At 40.2% G+C, this 16,387-nt stretch overlaps 2 protein-coding genes across 3 annotated transcripts in view; one reads left to right on the top strand and one right to left on the bottom strand.

Annotated features, from left to right (window-relative positions):
• Positions 1–1,901, top strand: part of piezo1 (piezo type mechanosensitive ion channel component 1) — a 293,127-nt gene extending 291,226 nt beyond the window's left edge. The window contains exon 53 of the mRNA XM_033036504.1: positions 522–1,901. Coding sequence (XP_032892395.1) covers positions 522–771 — 250 coding nt within the window. The 3' untranslated portion in view covers positions 772–1,901. The remainder of the gene's footprint in view (positions 1–521) is intronic.
• Positions 1,902–5,959: 4,058 nt separating this feature from the next.
• Positions 5,960–16,387, bottom strand: part of ctu2 (cytosolic thiouridylase subunit 2) — a 36,009-nt gene continuing 25,581 nt past the window's right edge. For both annotated transcript variants that reach the window (XM_033035698.1, XM_033035699.1), the window contains 6 exons: positions 14,092–14,183; positions 13,722–13,819; positions 13,255–13,432; positions 11,229–11,295; positions 8,076–8,134; positions 5,960–6,953 (listed from right to left, as the gene is read on the bottom strand). In XM_033035698.1, coding sequence (XP_032891589.1) covers positions 6,881–6,953; positions 8,076–8,134; positions 11,229–11,295; positions 13,255–13,432; positions 13,722–13,819; positions 14,092–14,183 — 567 coding nt within the window. In that variant the 3' untranslated portion in view covers positions 5,960–6,880. The remainder of the gene's footprint in view (positions 6,954–8,075; positions 8,135–11,228; positions 11,296–13,254; positions 13,433–13,721; positions 13,820–14,091; positions 14,184–16,387) is intronic.

The following is a 16,387-nucleotide window of genomic DNA, read 5'->3' as shown; positions in this document are numbered from 1 at the left end:
TTTTGGTAGATTAGTTATCTAGGTAATTTATCATTTTACTGTCTTCTATTTTAGTTTTAGCTGTGTATAAATGTATAATTTTAGCTGTGAAGACGTACAGGTTTGTAGGTTAATTGGCATGGTATAAGTGTAAATTGTCCCTCGTGTGTGTGTAGGATATAGTTAGTGTGCGGGGATCGCTGGTTGGTGTGGACTCAGTGGGTCGAAGGGCCTGTTTCCGCGCTGTATCTCTAAACTAAACTAAATTAAAGTAGGAGTAGTGCTGTGAAAAGTTATGTGCTTCTTTCTGAACCCACAACCTTCTGATCAAAAGAAACTGGACAACTATTTGTTGGTAAGCAGGACTGAGAATGAAATTAATATTAATAGTATTGTTTTAATCCAAGAGATGGAGAATGAAAAAATATTTCTTAAAGGATTGACTGTTGCGATGAAGGATAGACATTCTAATAATGATCATATTTCTAAAGGAGAGACTTGCTAAATTGGATAAACTTACCTTGGATTTTTTTATTTTTCAGAATAATGGGTCTCTACATCTCAATTGTGTTGGTTGTCGGGAAGTTCGTGCGAGGCTTCTTCAGTGAAATCTCCTATTCCATCATGTTTGAGGAGTTGCCTTGTGTGAATCGTATCTTAAAACTCTGCCATGATATTTTCCTTGTGAGAGAGAACGGAGAATTGGATGTGGAAGAAGAGCTCTATGCCAAACTGATCTTCTTGTACAGGTCACCTGAAACCATGATCAAGTGGACTAGAGAGAAGGATTAAGAAGCGAGTTTCTTTCTTTCTGCTTTGGTCCCTTCTTTCTCTGCCACTCTCCCATTTCCTCTTCACTGAGCCAAGTTGAACCCTGATTGACCTGCACACAGAATTACCTCAGATTGTCACAAATCTCTCGTGCCTGCTTTAGCTGATTATATTTGTTCCTTGGAGAACAATCTTCCTTCACTAGTTTTAATGAAATGAACGTAATGCCATGGTATGCAAACACTACTCCTGGATTTGGATTTAAACCCTGAAATGAACCAGTGGCAGTGTCGTATATTTGAAGACTGCGTGTTGAATGGGGAAGAAACTGGGCTGTCTTGTTTTTACCACCTGCTTGCATCAAAAATGTGTTTTTTTTAATCAAATACTGACTTTGGCTAGTCATTTAGTTTGAGTCAGAATTGCAGGGCAGGTTATTTATCCAGGTCAACTGGGAAAGCTAAACCTGTTACCTGTTTCATGGGACTTGGTGAAACGTGAAGAAGACTGACTATACGGTTCTACTTCCTGACCGACAAAAGTTTCACAACGTTCAGTTCTGCAAAGAAATCACAAGGATATGGAGACCTTGTACATCATTGATACATTTTTGATATTTTTAAATAGATTATTTTTGGAAAACCTGCTTACCAGAAGATCATTTATACAAAAATATTATTGATGACTTGAAACACTCCCTGAGGAACCTTCATTAAACGTCACACGTTGAGAAGAATCATTGAATGTTTGTCAGATTGAATTCTTGAAGCCGGGCTGCTTTAGTGAGGTTACACCTTTAGCAGTGTGGCACTGGGACATCATAGCTATGCCAAAGGAACATCATGTTTATTTTACACACTTTCAAACTGATGAATTTGTGGCCCAGTGCAATTTCTCAAAAGTGCCTGCGATTCTCATTAATCTGGCTGCAATAATTGTAAAATTACTATTTTTGAGCAGCTTTAATGTTCAATGGGGCTTTTGTGCAACAACCCAGTCATCCAACCTTTTACTAAAGGTCAAGTCGCAGTTGATTCTAATTACTGGATATCCATATATATATTATATATAAATGAAGAATATTTGTAAAGGAAATGAAAATGATAAAAATGATACCTTTTTCTAAATTAAAGAAGTCCTTTGAATGACTACGGTTGTATACTTTCCTATTGTGAGAATAAAACATGATTCCTCGATTGGGATGAAAAATGATCGCATACAATCTCAATGGTTCAACGGTTATTGTCACGTGTATCATTTAAGGTACAGTGACATTTGATTTACCATAGTCATACCAGAATAAAAGCAACCAGTAACACAACTACATAAAAGTTAACATAAACATCCACCACAGCGGCTCCTCCACATTCCTCACTGTGATGGAAGGCAATAAAGTCTTATCTTATTTCCTTATTCTCCCACGGACGGGGCCGTCAAACCATCCAGTCGGGGATACATGTGTTGGTGATTGTAACATGACTTTAATTGCCTTGTGTTTAATGTTTAAAGGCATTAAGTTTGTTGCTGGATAAGGGGGATAAAGGGCCTGTCCCACTGTATGAGATAATTCAAGAGTTCTCCCGAGTTTTCCCTGATTTGAACTCGGAGAATGTCCGTAGCGGGTCCGTAGGAGTTCGTGAATGTCTCGTTGCGGCTCGTAATGCTAACGGTAGGTACTCGGGAAATCCAGTAAACTCGCAACATTTTTTTCAACACTGAAAAATGTCCACAAGTAAAAAAATACTCGTGCTGAAAATGTTTACCTTTTACTCGTACCAGCCGCTACAAGACATCCACGAACTCCTACGGAACCGCTACGGACATTCTCTGAGTTCGAATCAGGGGAAAACTCGGGAGAACTCTTGAGTTACCTCGTACAGTGGGACAGGCCCTTAATGCAATTTCAAACACAATTCGTCTCGAATCTGGTTTGAGAAGTTCTCTTACATTTCTCTAATATTTGGGCAGCACGGTGGTGTAGCCAGAGACACGGGTTCGATTCTGACTACGGGTGCTTGTCTGTAGAGTTTTATGTTCTCCCCGTGACCTGCGTGGGTTTTCTCCGAGATCTTTGGTTTCCTCCTGGTATAAATGTAAATTGTCCATAGTGTGTGTGGGATAGTGTTAGTGTGCAGGGATCGCTAGTCCACGAGGACTCAGTGGGCCAAAGGGCCTGATTCCGTGCTGTATCCCTAAACTAAAAAAAAACTATTTCTCATTGATTCCAAAATTGAGATATGCTGAGCTGAAATTGTATTAATATCAGTTACAAAATTTGATAAAGTAGCAATGTTTAGGCAAAAATTTCAGTTGCGATGCAAGTTCAGTAACAGTGTGCAAAGGTATAATTTATTAATAAATTAACCATGACCTAATGGACAATGGCTTACCTTTCCCTTTTCAACTGAATTAATATGATTCTGGCAAATTCTAGAATCTTCTAAATATAAATATGTGGATAATTATTACCAAATGGATCGGGAAGGATTAGAGAGATATGGGTCAAATGCGCAGGTGGGACTAGTGTAGTAGAGGCAGGTTGGGCCGAAGGGCCTGATTCTATGCCGTATGACGATAACTTTATAATTCTGTCATGAAATCTCTGTTACATGGAATAGTAAAATGCACACAATTTGACTTGGTATCTTACATGAACCTGCTAGTGCACCAAAGTTGATAAAGAATATTTTATTAACCATAAATACTGCATCAAAGTGAATGCATGAAGATGGAAAATAACATAATGCCTACAGATTCAGATGGAATAAAACGTGTGACATGATAGGCTAACGTGTGAAAAATCTAGTACTAATCCACACAAACACAAGACTGCCCATTCTGGAATCTGGATCAACTAAAATCCCACTGGAGGAACTCAGTGGGTTGGGTAGCATTTGTAGAGGGAAGTGGGTAGATGTTGGAGCTTGATCTGAAACGTCAATTGTACATTTCCCTCCAGAGATGCTGCGAAGTTGCTCCAACAGGTTTGTATTTGTTGCTCCATTATTTTACTAAGTTTATCTTATGACACAACTAGTATTTTGGTTACAGTTAAAATATTGCAGCATTTTCTTTATGCTGAAGCTTGCAGATTTTGGGTGAGCAGGTGAACATGGTACCTTTAATGAGGGACCTCTCTTTACAATTGGAATTGTGGCCTGTAATTAACCTCACCTGTCTGGGCTAGAGCTGATTTTTTTTTGGGGGGGGGGGGGGGGGGGGGGAGATAAAATAGGAGAGGCAGAAATCACAACATGCTTTTGCACAGTGGATTGCAGAGTGTGGGCTTTGAGGAGTGTGTTGGTGAGTAACGACAGGAGGGTATTTCTACTTTGCTTCTTTCATTCACTGAAGTAAATGTATACATGGTGGTGGAGCTAGCTCACTGGTGGGTATCAAAACGCTTGATATTTTGTACCCCTCATGAACTCTTTCAGTTTCTTGAATTATAGTAGTTGGTATTTAAAGTAGAAAGTCGCTCCTTTGTGGAACCAGGACTAAGTTAAAGGGAGATAACTAAATTCTGAGTCCAAAGGAATGGCAATAGAACTTAGACCCTTACAACATTCCTCCTGTAATATATGCAAATTTGGGGGAGTCCTAGATGACCATGTTTACTTTAGTTTAGAGATAGAGCCAGCAAACAACCCTTCAGTCCACCAAGTCCACACTCACTATCAATCCCTCGTTCTTACTAGTTCTATGTTATCTATTTCCTTATCTTTACAGGGGAGTTATTCCAGCACTTTGGGTTCTATACAAGATTCCAACATCTATCTGCAGTTCCTTGTGTCTCAGGAACGTCTTAGTTTGGCTACAGGGCATTTAGAAGTGGGAAGTAGTCGTAGTGCACAGGAAAAGAGATGCAGTTCTGCAACATAAATTTAGGGAGTTGGGTTAGAAAGCAGATTCAAGAGTCAGTCGAGTAGGCAGAGCAGACATTGATGTGATAAGGCACGGTGGAGGATTGGTGGGCCAAATTGCATCCATATTAATGCAGCTGTTAGCTTGTACATATTGTGAATGGTTTAATGCTGGAGATAAGACACAAAAGCTGGAGTAACTCAGCAGGACAGTCAGCATCTCTGGATAGGAGGAATGGGTGATGTTTCGGGTCGAGACACTTCTTCGGATTGAGAAGGGTCTCGACCCAAAATGTCACCCATTCCTTCTATCCAGAGATGCTGCCTGTCCTGCTGAGTTACTCCAGCTTTATGTGTCTATCTTCAGTGTAAACCAGCATCTGCAGTTCCTTCCTACACGGTTTAATGCTGGTATCCAAGCCTTACAATTTGGTGTGTACCTGCCTATTGACACTATGAGAACATCTTCGTGACTTGTCAGATATTTCTTGTGAAATAGATAAACCATTCACTCTGACAAGACAAGTGACATTAAGAAATTGTGGGTAGACAAAAATGTTGGAGAAACTCAGCGGGTGCGGCAGCATCTATGGAGTGAAGGAAATGGGCAACGTTTCGGGTCGAGACCCTTCTTCAGACTCAAACATTAAGAAATTGTGGGGAATACCGTCCTCTTTTCTAACTCCAAATCACCCATTCTTACACCAAATTGTTATCCTTGACCTAACACTTTGGTAGACATCAGCCCCACCAGGTTTATCGACAAAATTAAATTTTAAGCATGACGTTTACAACTATGAAATTACCCATCTTGTAGTTCACACAATCCAATCTTTACTTCTATATAATTATTTTCATTAATGTAGGGAATGTTGCTAGCAAAGTACGCATTTATTATCCTGCCCTAAATTACCCCAATGCTAAGCAGCTCTATAGGATGTGGGATTTTCATTTTTTCCAGTGACATACCAGGTGGTGTACTTGGGAAAATTAAGATAAAGAAATAAAACTACTTGACTTGCTGAGTTCTTCCAACAACTGCAGAATCTGTGGAACAGGAAACAAGCTAACATTCCCTTCCTCCGAATTGTGGAAGGAGTGAGATGCAAGATGAGACCAAATGGAGATTGGTTAAGACCCAAGAGAAGAAATGTTATCGAAACAAGGCAAGCAAGATGGTGTGATAATGGGAAGTTTGAGAGAGCAATTTGCATGACTTTGAACATTTCAGTTCATTCCAGAAGGTTGCACAATTCCTGGGAAAAGATGTTGCTGCTCTGCAGAAAATATCTACACTCAAAATGGTTAGAAATGCTTATTAGTAAAAACCAAGTTATAGAAATACATAATGCTTGTAAACAAAGTTTATTCAAGCTTTGAAGAAAATGGCATATCTGGTTTGAGTACTGCTAGAAGACACATACAAATTCTGAAATTTGCTTTCCTTTTGATCAAGTTAAATTCTGTATTCAGTATTTAATTAACCCATCGATGTAATACAACACAGAAACATACCCTTCTGTGCTGACTAAGCACAATTTTATTCCCTTACTACCCCCCACACACAAATTCCCATTAACCACCTCCTCAATTCTACCAAGCATCTAAATAGTATTGGCGATTTACAGTCGCTAATAAAACCTGCCAGCCCATGTATTTTTGGGAATGTGGGTGAAAACTCAAACATTTAGAGGAAACCCACATGGCTGCAGGGAGAGCATGCAAACTCTAGCTATAGCACTAGAGACCAGGATTGAACTTTAGTTGTTGGAGCAATGACGGGTGCTCTTTCCACCCAGTTGAGCTCAATAAGAATGCTGTTCAAGATAGGAGTAAATCAATCTGACAGACAGAATAACACATCTAACCCATTTGCAAATAACACATTAAAAACAACACAATCTTCAAAACTAATGCAATAGAAAATCTCACCATTCTAAATTGAGGAACAATTTTGAATTTAATATTTCAAATTTATTTACAAATATGATTTAATGTTTGACAAGAGCAGCACAAAGTAAATAGGTAAACAAAACATGACTATAAGTCAAAATGAGGTTTGTGATTATGAATAATATATGGACAATCTGCACTGGAGTTCTTAATGCAAACCCTTAGGACTGAAGGTGGAAATCTAATTATCTGAACTTTAAGTGCCAAAATGAGAAGGCAAGTTACAATTCATGGTTTATTCATAACACATTTGCTTCTGGGTTAATTGGACAGTCAGTATATAATCTGCAATATAGCAAATTCAGGCTGACGGGTCAGGAACTAGCAACATCTGTCTCCTTCTCAGGAGCCAACAGGAACTCTTCGATCTGTTCCTTCACCTGTGCTCTAAAACAAACAATACATCAATTATTATTACATTCAAGGTGCAATCTTCAATATCAGTTCAGCCCAAGAAATAATAAACATTAAATCCTAATTTTAGTTCCTCATCAGTTCAAACTTCTAATTCAGTACTTCTTATGCAGGCTGGTATGTTACAAGATCTCTGCATCCTCAGTGTTGCCAATGAATCAGCTGCTAGAAACCTTCTACCCCACTGTAATTTCAGTGATTGTTGACATTCTAAATATTGGGCATAGTTCGTTCAGTAAAACATCTTGGTTTCTTAATTGTGTTCAAATATAAAAATATACAGCAGCATTTGTTCAGTCACTACTTTTAAACTGAAGTGAGCCTGTATAAGAACATCACTGTTTGAAGTTCGATATCACAGATAGTAATCTGATTTGGAGATTTTAAGGCAAGTTATTTTGGATTTATCACGAAGCCTACAGTGCTGATCTTTCACTACTAATTCTTTTAGCAACCTTGATTTGCAGTAGACGGCGGTGATTTCTAGAATTGGCTGAAAAATGAGTAGGATGAAGGTTTTGTTTTAGCCCAAGTTTTGTCGAAGTCAGGGACCATGCTGCTACATACAAGATTTTATACATGCAAAATCATACATTGCTTTTCAGGGAGCGCGACTTTATTAATGAGAATTGCCCTCAACTCTGCTGGTGAACGAATAAACCTGTTAGTCAATTTTCAATTAGTCAATAGTCAATTTTCATTTCAACGTTTTAACTGTGACGCGGAACAAAGTTATCCCCGACAGTAAAAGGTTCCTTTTCAATGATATATCAGCTGCAAGTCCACTGCTTAGTTTTTGTGAATGCTAGATCTCACTCAATAAATCTACCTGTTATAAAACCACACTGGCACAATAGGCAAAGTGAGTACATAAAGCAAACATTGAACATTAATTAGAATAAGAAATTAATTAGTAATCAATGCCTAAGGCACTGATAACTAATGACATCAGCACGAAGGTTCATAGTAAGTAGAATGACATTTTTTCAAGTATATATGGAGTTAATCTAATATCATCAAATTATTTTTATAAATACCCCAGTTAATTTAACTTTATCCTTCATTGTAATTCATTGCATTTAAAAGAAAAATCACCTGCGTTTCCTGCGTTCTGCTTCAGAGAGGACATATTGTGGTAACAGATCCAGTGATACCTAGAGTGTAATAACCAAATGAAGACAAAATTAATCTTTATTAGTACATAGCTGGGCCAATGGTAAGAGTATTCTTATAGGTTAAGAAAATACAGAAATATAATACAAACACTGACCCAACCACAAGTTGTAATCCTAAACTGGGGCAAGGCCAATTTTGAGAGTATTGGACATAAACTTTGCAGGTAAAGGGACTCCTGGCAAGTGGGATGCTTTGAACATGAGATGAAGAGAGATCAGAGCCAGCATGTTCCTGTAAGAATGAAGGGCAAGCCTGGCATGAGCAGGGAACCCCGGACGACAAGAGAAAATTAGGTTCTGATCAAGAGATTTAAGTACATTTACAGTGCTCTCCATAATGTTTGGGACAAAGACGCGTCGTTTATTTATTTGCCTCTGTACACAATTTGAGATTTGTAATAGAAAAATATCACATGTGGTTAAAGTGCACATTGTCAGATTTTATTAAAGGCAATTTTTACACATTTTGGTTTCACCATGTAGAAATTAACATGTATAAATTCCACAAATTCACCACCCTCTGACTGAAGAAATTGCTCTTTATCTCCTTTTTAAAGGTACATCCTGTTATTCTGAGGTTATGGCCTCCGGTACTAGACTCTCCCACCAGTGGAAACATCCTCTCTTGATGCACTCTATCCAGTCCTTTCATTATTCAGTAAGTTTCAATGAGGTCCCTTCTCATCCTTCTAAACTCCAGCAAGTACAGTGCCTTCAAACACATCATATGTAAACACAATAATTCCTGGGATCACTCATAAACCTCCTCTACAGTCTCTCCACATTGGGGCCCAAAACTGCTTGCAATACTGCAAAGATCTGAACCATCAGTCTGAAGAAGGGTCTCAACTCGAAAAGGCACCCAATCCTTCTCTCCAGAGATTCTGCCTATCCCGCTGAGATACTCCAGTATTTTGTGTCTACCTGCAATACTGCGAATGCAGTCTGACTGGTGCCTTATAAAGCCTCAGCATTATATCCTTGTTTTGTACTCTAGCCTTCTCAAAATAAATACTAGCATTGCATTCGCCTTCCTGACTACCGGTTCAACTTGCAAATTAACTTTTTCTGAATCCTGCACCAACACACCCAAGTCCCTTTGCACATCCGATTTCTGAATTATCTCCCCATTTAGAAAATAGTCTACACCTTTATTCCTACAACCAAAATGCATGACTCCACACTTTGCTATGGAGTATTCCATCTGCCACTCATCTGCCCACTCTCTCAACTTGTCCAAGTCCTTCTGCAGAGTCGTTGTTTTCTCTACACTGCCTGCCCCTTCATATCACCTTCATACCTAACTTCATATCACCTGCAAATTTGGTCATAAAGCTTTCTATTCCCTAATCCAAATCTTTTTTTTTTTACCGTGAAGAGTAGCGGCCCCAGCATCGACCCCTGCAGAACACTGCTATTCACTAGCAGCCCCCTTTATTGCCACTTTTCACCTTCTGCCACCCAGCCAACCTGCTTGCGAAATACTACCTTCCCTACTCTGTCTACCTGTTGCCACTTTCTAGGAACGATGTACTTGTACTTCAGGTCTCTGTCCTACAACATTCAACAGGACCCTGCCATTTACTGAGTAAACCCTGCCCTGGTTTAATTTACCAAACTGTATTCATTCACGCTTATCAGAGTTAATTTCCATTTGCCAATCCTTGGCCATCTATCCCAGTTAATCTAGACCTTGTTATTATCATGGATAATCTCCACTGTTCATGACACCATCACCTTTGAAGTCATCTGCAAACTCACTAACCATGTCAACTACATTCCCCCATCCAAATAGTTTCTACAGATGATTAGCAATAGTGGACCCAGCACTATTCCCTGCAGCACCCTGGTCACATGCCACAAGTCTGTAAAACAGCCCTCTACTACCACCCCCTGACTCCTATCACCAAGGCAATTTTGTATCCAATTGGCTAGCTGACCCTGGATACCAGGTGATCTAATCTTCCATAGCAGCCTATCATGCGGAACTTTGTCAAAGGCTTTGCTCTTTGTTGTCCATTGCCCTGCTCTCATCAAACCTCTTCAATAAAAATTCAATTTTGGGCAATGCCATTCCCAATGCGCGATGACATTGCTGACTATCCATGAACAGTCATTGCCTTTGCAAAAGCAGGTAGATCCTGTCTCTCAGCATCCACAAGCTTTCCCACCACTTAAAGCTGTTTCACAAGCCTACAGTCCCCTGACTTGCCCTTGCAGCCTTCCCTAAATAAAGGCACCACATGAGCCATGCTCTAGCCTTCTGGTTGCTACCTCTCCCATTGCTATCTATGATGCAAATAGCTCCATCAGAGGCCCTTTAATTGCTTCTTATAGTTTTTCAGTCCTGGGATATATTTAATGCCACAGGGATTTATCCACCTTTTTGTTTTTTAAGACCACCAACACCACCTTTGGTATCGTGGATATGTTTCAAGACATCGTTACTCCCTTTTTTAATTCCCTGGCTTCCGTAACCTTCATTGCAGTATCTAGACGAGAAGTATTCATTAAGTCTTTGCCCATCTCCTGTGGCCTAGCACATAAATTAACACATTGATTGTTTAGGGCCCGAGTCTCTTCCTGCTTGACTCTTAAATATACTTTTAGAATCTCTTCTACCTGCCTGCCAAAACTATTTTGCGTGCTTTTTTGCCCTCCTGATTTCTCTCGAGAGCAAAAAGAACACGCAAATAGGATGTGGAAGTATACAAGCGACCTGCTTGATCCCAGCTACCAACCGATTAAGAGAAAGCATGCCAAATGCCACCTTCACTACCTGTCTACCTTTGTCGCCCCTTCCATGGAACTATATACCTGCAACCCTAGGTCTCTCCCAATCTACTAAATGGTTTCTGCATAACTATTACATCAGAATTCATAATACGAGTTCAACTATGATCTCCCATGTCAAACATTATTCTACAAATTTTACTTTAATCAGTCCCAAGTATTACTGGCTCTCCCTCTACAGATATTGCCTAACCAGATGGGGAAATGTTTTAATTTATTAAATCAACATTGCTTGTAACAACAAATTTGGGAAGTTGCATTTTTTTACAATATGACTTACCATATCTTTGATAGTTAGTCTACAACTGTAGCAAAGCAGTGCAAGGAGATTGGTGGTTCTATTCCCACTGAAACAACAAATACATTTTAACTAATTATCTTAAACTTTCTCTAATTTGCTATTGACATGAACAACACAAAGAAATGTACAATGTATTTTATAAAGTTGCTATAAGAGTAATTTTGCAAACTTACACTGTTCCACAATATCTAATATTATAACAACAGGGTATAAACTTTGCAAAAAGAGTAATTCATCAGAACTCCATAGACAAATGCCCAAAGACACAGCTGGCAGTATTATTGCAAAGCTAATAAGTAATGCATGAAATGATTTGGATTGGAAAGTGTTTTGGGGCAGGAAGAAGGCCACAGAGGGAACTGAACACAAGTGAGAATAAGCTAATATTCATGAATGTATGGCAGTGTAATAGTTTAACATAACTTGAAGTTAGGATACAAGCAACTGAGTCTTGAATGACTTCCAGCCTACGCACATCCTAGATGATTCCTTTCAGTAGTAAACATGAATCCCTGCTGCTGTCATAGATGGATCCCACATCATATCTCCTCTATCCTGTAGGTCTGCTTTCGCTCTCTCTTGCTGTTGACGGAACAAGTATAGTTATCCTGGTCCTCACCTTTCACTCCAGCAGCCTCTGCATCAAACACATTCTCCAACATTTCAGTCACCTCCAACTTGACCGCACAACCCGTCACATCTTCCCATCCCCACCCCTTCCCAGAGACTGCTCCCTCCACACCTCCTGGGTTCACCCATCCAAATCATCCCTTCCCAAGTACTTTCCCCTGTAATCACAGGAGATGTAACATTGTTCCCTTGCCTCCTCCCTCACCTCCATCCAGAGACCCAGCAGTCCTTCCAGGTGAGATGCAGGTTCACGTGCACCTCCTCTAACCTCAACTACAGCATCCGGTGTTCCCATCATGGCCTCCTGTCCTGTACATCAGCGAAACCAAACATAGACTCTGCAAGCATTCCGCCAAACACTCGCGCGTGGGTCCCCAAGGACTACTGGATCTCCTGGTTGCTAACCATTTTAACTCCTCTTTCCACTCCCATACCGACCTTTCTGTCCTGGGCCTATTCTATTGCCAGAGTAAGGCCACGGGCAAACTGGACAAACAGCACCTCATACTAGGGTAGCTGACTACATTTGCAACTCTTCAATCCTTTTGTCTCACACCTTGTTTTTTTTCATCTGTCCAACCATCCGCTTGTTAAAACCTTACATCACCTATATCCACCCATTACCCCATTATCCTGCCCCTCCTCTTCCAGCTTCCTTCCGCTATCCACCCACCCCCAAACAACATTCAGTCTGAAGCAGGGTCCTGACCCAAAGCGTCACCTATTCATATTGTCCAGACTTGCTGCCACACCCATTGAGTTATTCCAGCACTTTGTCTTTTCTTATTTAGTGGGTATTAGGCAGACCAACAGGATGCCAATTACAGTACTGACTGGCTAGGTTGAAACAGGCTGAGGTACATGGGTGTAAATGCAGTTCTTGATAGAGAAGCCTAAAGACCTCCTGAAGTCTGAAAAATATAGATTTACAGCCGAGAAAGCCAGATGAAATTCTACAGCTACAGAAAAATGTCAGTGACAAGGGTCAAAGACAATCGTTTCTCAAGCTTAAGTGGATGATATTGATTTTTTTCACCTTTATTTGGATACTATATAAATAAAAAGAAATAGGAATTACGGGTTGTCCGAAGAACTGTACCATATTTCCATTAACTTTCTTCTCAGTACAGCAACAGAGGTCTGGCAAATTCAAAGGATGAACATAAAACTGTAGAGGTGCAGAAGGAACTGGACTAGACTCCTAGTCCTCCAAGTTCTTCTGCACTGATAAATTCAAAGGATGAACATGTTTTTATGACTGAAATAATTTTCCACCTTGATAAGGATTAAAATCAAATGGATAATGGAAAAAAGGCTGCAGATTTCAATACTCTTTCTACCATCTTAAAACATTTCCTTGCTCATAAACACCTACCAGTCTGTTGAAAAGCACGCTGTTTCTGATTGCATATCACAGCATTTTCCATTATTTTCCTCTCCATCACCACCACCACCACAGCAGGGTTGCTCAGGGACCTCTGGCATCTGATCAGGAACTTGCTTGAGTGACAATTTTTCTGATATTAGGGTGGCATGAAACGCTGAGGCTTCCTCTTGAGAAAACATACAATAGTATTTTTTTTTTTTTTACAATTTATGCAATTTAAACAATAAATTCAGTCTGCGACTCTTAATTGTGATCTACTTTCTATATTTCGCAGGAGAATCTAAGAAGCAGTGCATAAAAGGCCTATTTTTTTTCCATGTTAGGAATAATTTGCATTTTAAGGAATTAAATTGAAAAGATAGGAAATAAGGAAAGGTGGAAAATAACTGTTTTTAAAACCAAAACATCCAGGCAAGCATTTAAAAAAAAGCAATCTTTTACTATTTATAACTTACCTATTTTACTGTTCATAGCGCAGAGGCACAGCAAACATTTATCTGGCTGTTCAGCTCCACACAAGTCAGAACAGGCTGTATTCAGTTTCTCACTGGTCCTACATGAAAAAGTAGTTGAGTTTACTATTAACCATCGTATATTTTACTTCGTTTTGGCATGTAGAAATTACATTAGTAAAAATGAAAGATGTTCTTACTTAACAGTACAGTTCAAATAGAGGGATAAAATCATCCATGCATGGAAAGAAAAAATAGGAAGTAGTATCTCTAGTCCAGTTTCCTCTGCACCTCTAGTTTCATTTTTCCCACAAAGTACAGCTCTTGATGTAGGAAAGCATTTATACAAGGTAGGGAACAGCACAATCCTTACCTGTAAACAGTGCTTACAGTGGATGGGAAATCAGCCTGCAATTTGTTCACAAAACTCTCAGTCAGTCGATGGATGCTAGCTTTATCACTGGCCTACAAAAGAAAAGAACAGATATTTTACATGTTGCTCAGAACAATGACTGTTTATTCAATGTCTTCTTACTGAACTAGAAGGAATGAAATTCAAAATTCTAGTGGGTGGAAAGTTTTGCATAAACACAGCTCTCCACACCAATCTCAACCTTATCAAAAAAACTGCAGACGAGGATGGTGTCACCAGTACCTTGCAGAGGCCAGACGGCAGCTGACACTTCTTCATCTCCCCAGGACCATGAACCCACCAATGAACAGCAGGCCTCTGTCTGCCGCATCATCATAGATCTTCACACTTCAGGAGATCACCCCTCCACACCTTCCAACCCGAGTTCCCTAACCTGCACTGCCTGTTTCTATTTCCTACCCAAAATTCACAAACAGGCATGCATTGGTAGACCCACTGTATTTCGCAGCTCCCGCCCCACCGAATCTATCTCCTCATATCTTAAATCTATCTTGTCCACCCCCTTGTTAGTTCCTTACCACTTACATCTGGGACATGTCATATGCTCTCCACCATTTTAACAACTTCCACTTCCCTAGCCCCCGCCACCATATCTTTACCATAGAGGTCCAGTCCCCATACACCAGATCCCTTTAAAAATGCCTTAGATCCATAAAATATCCTTCTACTAACATTCACCCTTAATTTCTCTTGATTCCTTCCACTTCCTTCAAACTAAAGGTATAGCCATGAGCCCAAGCATTGATTGTTTCTATGATGTCTACGTAGAGCGATCGTTGTTCCAAGTGAACTCTGCACCATTTCCTGGCTATCCCAGCTACACTGATCTATAGTATTGGTGCTGCCTCCTGCACCAATACGGAACAAGTCATTTAAAAAAAAAAAAATCAGTTTTGCTACTAACTTTCATCCTTCCCATAAATTTACTTGGACCATTTACAACTCTTTTCTCCCCTTTCTTGATCCGTCTCCACCTCAACAGACAAACTATTCCCGGGATGGCGGGACTGTCATATGTTGATAGAATGGAGCGGCTGGGCTTGTATACTCTGGAATTTAGAAGGATGAAAGGTTTTCTTATTGAAACATAAGACTAATAAGGGTTTGGACACGCTAGAGACAGGAGACATGTTCCCGATATTGGGGGAGTCCAGAACCAGGGGCCACAGTTTAAGAATAAGGGGTAAGCCATTTAGAATGGAAATGAGGAAACACTTTTTCACACAGAGAGTTGTGAGCCTGTGGAATTCTCTGCCTCAGAATGCGGTGGAGGCCGGTTCTCTAGATGCTTTCAAGAGAGTTAGATAGAGCTCTTAAAGATAGCGGAGTCAGGGGATATGGGGAGAAGGCAGGAACAGGGTACTGATTGTGGATGATCAGCCATGATCACATGGAATGGCGGTGCTGGCTCGAAGGGCCGAACGGCCTACTCCTGCACCTATTGTCTATATTAATTGAAGATAGACACAAAATGCTGGAGTAACTCAATGCTGCAGCATCTCTGGAGAGAAAAACTGCAGAAATGGAAGGGGACAAAGAGCATGTACGATGTGAAAAGGACAGATCAAAGCAAACGATGATCAAGGAAATGTACAATGATTCATTGTTGGCTGAGGGGATGGTGACAACGAGGCTTACAAATAATAAAATTAACCAGGACAATTAAACTAGTCAAAGCTAGGGTGGGAGATGGACGAAGAGAGAGGGAAACCAAGGGTTACTTAAAGTTAAGAGAAATCAATATTCATGCCGCTTGGTTGTAAGCTGCCCAAGCTTAATACGAGGTGCTGTTCCCCCAATTTGCGTTTGGCCTCACTCTGACATTGGAGGAGGCCCAGGGCAGAAAGGTCAGTGTGGGAACAGGAGGGGTAGTTAAAGTGTTTAGCATCTGGGAGATCCCGTAGGCTCAGGCAGACTGAGCAAAGGTGTTCAGTGAAACGATCGCCGAGTCTGCACTTGGTCCCGCCGATATATGGGAGTTCACACCTAGAACAGCAGATACAGTAGATGAGGTTGGAGGAGGTGTAAGTGTTTTTCCCTTCATCCTGTAACTGTACACTGTGGATGGTTTGATTGTAATCATGTGTAGTTTTTTCCGCTGATACGTTAGCATGTAAAAAAGCTGCTCACAGTATGTGCAGGAAAGAACTGCAGATGCTGGTGTACACCAAAGCTAGACACAAAATGCTAGAGTAACTCAGTGGGACAGGCAGCATCTCTGGAAAAAAGGAATGGG

The sequence above is a fragment of the Amblyraja radiata genome, chromosome 17 (genome assembly GCF_010909765.2).
Source record: "Amblyraja radiata isolate CabotCenter1 chromosome 17, sAmbRad1.1.pri, whole genome shotgun sequence".
In the NCBI taxonomy this organism is placed as follows: Eukaryota; Metazoa; Chordata; class Chondrichthyes; order Rajiformes; family Rajidae; genus Amblyraja; species Amblyraja radiata.
Note: the sequence above shows the minus strand (reverse complement) of the source record. Positions and strands in the feature narration are given on the sequence as shown.